This window comes from Parus major, chromosome 1 (genome assembly GCF_001522545.3).
Source record: "Parus major isolate Abel chromosome 1, Parus_major1.1, whole genome shotgun sequence".
Taxonomy (NCBI): domain Eukaryota; kingdom Metazoa; phylum Chordata; class Aves; order Passeriformes; family Paridae; genus Parus; species Parus major.
In genome coordinates this window covers 75,667,198-75,675,306 of record NC_031768.1, presented here as the reverse complement: position 1 = coordinate 75,675,306, position 8,109 = coordinate 75,667,198, and the positions used below count along the sequence as shown (strand labels likewise).

General features: G+C 34.7%; 1 protein-coding gene across 3 annotated transcripts in view; it reads left to right on the top strand.

Annotated features, from left to right (window-relative positions):
* Positions 1 to 8,109, top strand: part of CNTN5 (contactin 5) — a 602,350-nt gene that overhangs the window by 375,655 nt on the left and 218,586 nt on the right. For all 3 annotated transcript variants that reach the window (XM_015638959.3, XM_015638922.3, XM_015638933.3), the window contains exons 5-6: positions 1,275 to 1,398; positions 6,541 to 6,716. In XM_015638959.3, the coding sequence (XP_015494445.1) occupies positions 1,275 to 1,398; positions 6,541 to 6,716 (300 nt within the window). The remainder of the gene's footprint in view (positions 1 to 1,274; positions 1,399 to 6,540; positions 6,717 to 8,109) is intronic.

Sequence of the window (8,109 nt, the reverse complement as noted above, 5' to 3'; positions counted from 1 at the left end):
CTTCCCCTTCCCCTTCCCCTTCCCCTTCCCCCTGTACATTGTAGCCCCATGTACCTTTTTCTGTTTATCCAGATATCCTAAGGCTGTTAGATAATATGATAAAGGTTATTATTAGCATGATAAATTAAAAACTTAGGATGATAAAGGTTGCAGTTCCCAAAACTGTGAAACCATAACATGTGGTGGAAGTTGTGTGGAATTGGTAAAATAATGTAATAAATAATTTTCAAGTCAATGACCAAGCCCCGTGTCTTCAGGTGTATCTTTTTCACTTCAAGCTGCTGTTGGTGGGACCAAGAGCAGGATGTTGTCAACTGCTGAATGTGTTGTGCTGTCCTCAGTAAGAACTGGAGGATGTCTATCACATGAAGATATGAAACCCTACAACTTATGGAGAAAACCCTGCTCCCATGTGTTCCATTGCAAGTAGGACAATGCCACTGTCTCTCTGCACAAAATTTATTAGGCTGGTGCTTTAAAGATGAAGAGCACCATGCATTTAAATCATTCAAGAGTCTGGAGTAAGTCTAAAATTATTAAAATTCTACAGGCTTCTGGTGCACAGTGAGAATTTTAGTTATTCAGACCAACATGATCAGGAATACTCTACTCGTGACCTTTTTCTTTTCTGAAGGCTTACACTTCTCACTTCATAATATGGATGGACTGGGATCATAGACATGTTCTATGAGTCTGTCCAGCTTTACTAGTTCAGAAATGTAAATTCTTATCAAGATACAGTACATGCCAAAATTAAAGAAGACAATGGAGGAAAATTAAATGTCAGATTTAGCTATATATTATTTAACAACAGACACCGTTTTTTGCCATTAATTTTCTAAGTAATTTTCTTAGCAATTCCTTGACATAAAGGGAAAAACTGTGTATTACTTTTCTGTGACATAAGCTGCTGCAAGCAGTAGGAAAAAATTTGTTTACCTTCCTCTCTATAAGCAGAGTTAATTCCTCTTAAGTATCTTGAGCTTCTCACTAGACTGCAGGCTAAAATATGTCTGATGAGAAAGCCATTCTTGGGTATAAAAAACACTTAAATCATACTATGTGCTTTATTCTTCACTTAGTAATATTTCTTATATTTATTTTTATCTTTTTTTTTCCTTTTAATAGTTGCTTTATAATGCAGCATCTGAAGTAGTGGAACATGAACCTGTGGAAAACAGATATAGTCATACATACTTTAATCACAATATAAATTCTATAACACATTTGCATTTTTTCAGCTTTCCTAAATTGTAGCACTTTTTTTTTCACAGAGAGTGTTGATTATGGGCCAGTGTTTGTACAAGAGCCAGATGATATGATTTTTCCAACTGATTCTGAGGAAAAGAAAGTGTCTCTGAATTGTCAAGCACGTGGAAATCCTACTCCCACATACAGGTATCTGCTTCAGAATTTTATATTTTTTAGCTTTCAGAATATTAGCCCCTGCTGTACTGCTCTGAGAATCAATGTATTTTGGTGAGAAACAACAGAAACAGCCCTCTGACACTAATGGTTTTCCTATTGAATGCTTTTTGTGATTATGAATAAGAAAGAAGCAGATGTTGCAGTGATTAAAGATAAAGCTATATTTTAAGTTTCAAATTATGTACTCTCTGCATCATTTCTATCCATTTGGAGAGAATTCTTTTGTCCAGTTTATCGAAGTTTGTCTGTGACAACTGAAGAAAAAACAATATATTTAATTCTTTGGGGTTTATTTCTAAACATCTATCAAGCTACAAAATACTATCCCAATATATAGGGAAGGCAGCAAAGCATATGTACATTACATGAAGTGACTTTGGACTACAAGATACAATGGCTGAGTCAAATCTGGTGTTTTTCACTCACAAATCTACAATTTTATTCCTCTGCAACCATCACCTGTTGCTTATTTTTCCATACAGACTTATATGCCACAGTTATCCATTATTCAGGCCTGTGATCACACCTGTGACCTCAGAGTGCAGTTAATTGATGGTGCACCCTTACAGGTGGTAACAGTATGTTGCAGTCACCTTACCCATTTGCTAGATCTGTTTCTGCTCATATTTTATGCAAATTACTAGTGATGTAAGAGGGCTGGGGGCACATGTGGTTGGTTATTTATTCCACAAACCCTTCAAATTTTCTTGCAGTCATTCTTCAAATATAAAGGGAACACAAGGTCTCTCACTGTGTTTTGTCATAGGTGGCAATCATCAATTTTGCATTTTGTCTTCTGCCTTTTACCCTTATTTGACTTGTGAATTCCTCAGAATTCTGGTTGAATTTTCCTTAGAGTTATTTGAATCACAACTCTTGCATTTCTATAACTTGAAGAAATTCAGAAGCAGTACTATCCTTAGCCATCCCTACCACAACAACACTCAATCTGCCTCTTTGTAACATATGGACTCATTAAATGGATCTGATGCATGATACAACCCCCCACCCCAAACAGCACAGGCGTGAGTAAAACATGTAACATGGGATTAGGAATGAATATCCAGAAATACTCCAAACTACAATAGCAAGAATTCCTCACTCTGTGGTATGAAAACCATGTTGCATTCTTGCATTCTTCTTTAAGGACATTCCTTGTGTAATTTCTGATACCTGCTGGTGATTTATTGATTTAAAAAAAATAAAAATAAATAGTGTATTAGTTCCATATATTGCAAAAGTGCTGTTGGTCCACTAAACATAGCCTATGACTATGGGGAAAAGGCACAAACTCTCTCCCAAAGGAGAGTCCTATATTCAGGTCTCCCAGACAACCTCTTTATTCCTGCAGAAATTTTGTCTGCAGAGAACTGATGTTGTCTCCTTTCTTTCTTCATTTAACCATTTTTTGCATTTTCCCAGTGGAATGCAGTCAACAAACACAGACTTTCAGCATATTTTAAAGGGTGACTACAAAGAGGATAGGTATGCTTTTTCCACAAGGAGCCACATAGAGAAGGCAAGAGACAAGGTTTCATACTCCTCAATAATCAATGAAGGTTTTCAAGATGCAAATGAACAAAATGTTTGATTACCTCATCTAGGCTCCATTTTCCATATAACACTGGAGCAAATGATCTTTTAACATCCCTTTCAAACTGGACTGTTTTATGGTTTTTTGATATCCATTTCTTCAGTTCTCCAGACATTAATTGATATTAATTGATATTAATTGATATATTTGAAGAATGACTGCTTTCCTGACTGTTGCTCATGGAAGGAGAGATTTAACTTAAAACACCTAATTCAAACAGCACAGTTTAACTTCTTCTATTGCTGCCACTTGTCTGCACAGCACTTGCAAGTCACACTAACATTCAAGGGAGGGAAAAGAGGTAAAAATTACTCTCTGAGGAAGATACTATTCTCCAGGACAAATGTAGAGGGAATGTAGCCTCAAAAGATCTAAAGATATACAAATTTTTGAGTATGCTATTGCTCAACTACATTACCAAAGACCCTGGCCAGCTGCTCTGGACCCTTATTTACATGTGCTCTGAGGCTTGTGCTGCTAAGAATTATTTTCAGCCAAAACCAAAGCACAGTATGTATTTATTTAAAGTTACATTAAAAAAAAAAAAAAAACATTTAAAGAACTCAAAATGTCTATATTAAGTTATCTCTGCCTTTTTAAAATTCATTTCTTTAATCTGTACAATTTGTGAGTGTTCGTAACCTGTTCACAATTTTGTTTTTTGTTTTTTTGAACACAACTTTCTTTTAATATAATGGAGAAGGCTCACATAATTTCAGATTTCCTTCCTTCCAAAGAGCTTTGTTTCCCCTTGTCCAAACTCTACCCTGAAATAATAATATTTAATTTCATAACTTTCAGTTATTAAGGTATTTCGAGACATAGTTTTAGGGAATAACTCCCTGAGATAAACTGATTCTGTTTGCTTAGCATTTCTGCAAATATACTTTAACATCACAAGTCAGGACCAGTACAATGAAGATAAGTGTGATCCTTTGATGAGGAATCCAGACATTTATAGACTTCCTGTGGGATCTCACAGGTCAGCATTGTTACAGAGCTACAAGCAGGTGTTTAATTCCCTGAGATACCTCTTAACTACTCAGCTTTCACTGATTGTGAAACACTGCATGTACTCTTTTACTTAGGACACACATAAGCTGGGTAATAATGTTTTTCTCAGTATCATTTCCTGTTAGAAAAGGCAATTTAAAAAGTTTTCTAAAAATTATTTTTTGTCTGCTTAAGACAGATTATAGTATTTTGAAATGTTATCTGTCACTTTTCTTTAAGAAAAAATGCATCTGAGGTTTCCTAACAATCTGTGATCTTGGAAATGTTATATTTTGGTTTCTATCCTTCCAGATCAGCCAGGGTACCTAGAAAAAAAGTCACCCAATTCTGTGTTTCTTTTCATATAATGTACATAGATTATATGAGGGGAATACAATCCTTCAGGATGGACCCCAACATATGGAGGCGAGTAGCTATCGAGATCCAAAGTTTTGAGGTAGAATTCAAACATATATTTTCATTGAACTTAACTGAAAATGAAACTAAAGGAAAAAAGAGAATTTTACAAAATTTAACAGAATTTTGTGGCAGTTTCCATTTGGAAATGCCAGAACATGCATTTTTTGCATTTTCCCTATCTTAATTTCCATTCAAATTCAATTAATTTTGCATGTTTTATTTCACATATATAGACAAGGATATATATATAAAAAGTTAACACATGATTTTACTCAAAACATAAACTAATTAATCAATTTTTCAAATTAAAAATTGTTTTCCTTTTTAACTCTTCTGTGTATGAATCTATTTCAAAAAGTAGTTAATCTACTAAACTTCCCTTGCTATCCTTTAAAATATAAATAAATTGTCAATGTAATTTAATTTCTTACATTCAATGAAGCAGGGGTACTCTATAATCAAATGTCCACTTGTGAAAAGAAGGGACAAATAACAGATTCACAGTTCATCCAAATTCTGACAATTCTGACCTTTGGATTAAGAGATATTCACTGCTACTACAGCTGAATTCTGCTCTCTGCACCCTATTCACCATGAATATTAACAAGATAGGGTGAATTGATAATTATTTTGCTTTAGTAAAGTTGCCTCTGGAGTTTAAATGTTGCCAAGTTCTTCCAGACTTCACTGATACCTGAGAGAACTTGCAAGTTCCTGGAGATTTCCCAAGCCAGCTTTGAAGTTGCAGAATAACAGTGAAAGAGTAATGAAAAAATATCTGGGCATTATAATAATTGTAGCCTATCCATTTACACTGCTTATCTCTTCCTTGTATTCTTATTACAATTTCATGTAATTACATTTTGACAAAAAAGCAAATCTAAAAGTCTTCATATGTGGATGTTATTTTTAATTCAACTGCAAATATACACACTCATATAGGAGGTTATTCCTGACTGCTGAAATCTATTAATCTAGCACACAAAATATTTTCTCATAGACTATTTCAGGGTTTATTGCTTCAGTCTTTTGAGATGAATGAGAGGCTGAGGCTTTTTGGCAGACAATCACTGGGACAGGTGAGAAACCCAACCCGTAAAACTATTTGCACAACTGAAAAATTATGAGACATTTAGGTTACTTCTGAAACCCCATAAAAATAAGTGTTTATTCAGGAAATATTCAAAACTTTGCCTCAGTTGGGATACTTTCTACATTTCCTAGAGCCTGGCTTTTTCCATTTTATCTTTACTCTCATCCTTGATTTTACTGCTCAGACTTCTTATTCCACTCCCAAACACCTCCCTAACTTAGAAGACTCTTTGGACTGTTTATTTGATCTTGGTTTCCATGTACCTAATAATTGCCAGGAGCTGCCATTGGCCACCCAGCAGTTAATTCCAGTCTTTGGTTCCAATCTTTAAATTTTGTGTATACTGATTCAGCTGATATTATTTGGTCTTTATCTGTTGCCAAAATCCTATATTGCATAACAACCTATGTGCATCTATCTACCCACCCTGCTTTTCACAGGTCTTGCCCTTCCTTCTACTGTATTTAAATTTAAATGTATTTAAATGAGGTATCTCTGATTCTTGGGCTGAGAAGATCAAATGCTGAAAGAATAGAAAAAGTTTTCTTGCTTGCATGCAGTGCAGACTCAGCTCTGCTACCTGTATGCTCAGCTTGGCCTAAGGCTTTAATAAGAGAATATAAATTAAAACTTTGATTATCATAAGCACAGTAAAATTTTTATTTCTGACATAAAGGATGCATCTGCTATGCAGTTGTCAAGTCTTAAGCCTTTGTGAACATTAGTTTTTTTTTGGGGGGGGAAAGAAACAGAAAAAAGAAGAAGTTGTTATTTTCATTCAGCATAGGCAAAACAAAGAATATCCTTTCTCTTCAGAGGTGGAAGAACAAATTTTGATTGTGCTTTTTGCTTTCAAGTTCTGCCAGAGTAATGGGTTCCTGCACATGGTATCTTTGAATAGTTGTCTTCATTATTACAACTGTAGCTGTCTGATTCTGTGTCCTTAGTTTCATATCTTCACTTGGCTGTTAAATGCTCAAGTAGGTTTTTTATCTGTTTTGTTTTCCCTAAGATGGCTTCGAAATGGAACTGAAATCGACATTGAAAGTGATTATCGCTTCAGTTTAATAGAAGGAAGTTTGATCATCAGCAACCCCAGTGAAATGAAAGATTCTGGACAGTATCAATGTTTAACTACCAACATATTTGGCAGTATTTTAAGCAGAGAGGCTGTTCTTCAGTTTGCATGTGAGTAACATTTTTTAATATATTGATAAATCAGACTTTATAAGACACTAAATTGTAATTTGAATACATTGTACAAGTGATACAAACATTGTTGGGCAAGAATCTCAGAATTAGAAATAAAATAGTATTTGAAGAGAGTGATTTTCTGTAGACTTGTTACTTTTAAAATAGAATCATCTAGAAAACATCTCTAGTACATGATCCCAAATGCTGTACTTTAATGGCATATTTGAATACTCTGCAATGATGTATTTGACTCATTGCTAGTTTCCTGAAACATCTATCATTTTGCCACACTCTCTGAGCAGGAAAGAAAGAGCTGTAATCTTAGTAATAGAACAAGATAAAGTGCCTATATATCTGTTGGATAGTCTGCACCTCTAACTATATTTTTAATGTATATATGTATATAAATATATACGTTTTATGTCCTTGTTTTTGCATATGGATCCAGTGTGCTTTCATACATTATAGAGCTGAAGGTGTTTTTATAATTGTTAATGGAAACTAAAAATGTCTTAACTTTTGAAATCATTCACTACAATATACTTTCAGAAGTTATCAAGAGTTCATGTTCCCAAGTAAATGCTATGATCTATCAATAGCATGCTCTCTTTCAAACATACTAGCAGAAAAAAAGGGCCAGGATTTCTCTTCAACCCTAATTTCTCTTCAGCACTTTAGAGGGAGGAATCCAACATAATTTTATTACTTTATCTAGATAAACACTCCTACCAGGAGTGTTTTTTAGGAGGAGGAGTGCAAAAAGAACTCCATCCTAGTTTCTCAGATCCCGCTGGAAATAAGACATTACTGTGAAACATGAAGATCTTCATTATAGCTGCAGCTGGAACAGTGGTTTTAAGGAGAAGTTGCCATCTGCATGTCTACTAATACATCTGGTGCTGTCAAGACCTCAGCAGATTTGGTGTGAGGTCTGATCCTCCCTTAATCCACCCCTCCCTGGTCAAGTCAGACCTCTTAAATCTATTGCTTATCTGCTGTGTATTCCATTAAGGTGCTTGTTAGGAGATCATGGCACTTTCCACTTACTTCTGAGCTGGGAAGAGTAATGACATTTGTCAAAGCTTTCTCCTGCCAGGGCAACATGTTTAAAAATCTAAATACCACAAGAGTATCATGGTATTACTAGACTTCAGTCTTAAATGTAGCTTCTGATAAAATTCCACTTCTTTTTATCTTTTAGACAAGAAAATTATCTTACAACAAATCTCTTGATTAGAGAACCCAACCACTGGTAAAAATATATGGTTCTGTGGGTCTGAACCTTAGATTTCTCTTCCCATCTCAAGAGTAAGGCTATGTCGTGACTATTTAACCTCCAATTGAAAAATAAAAAAAAAAGAAAAACACAGGGAAAATGAGAGCTGGA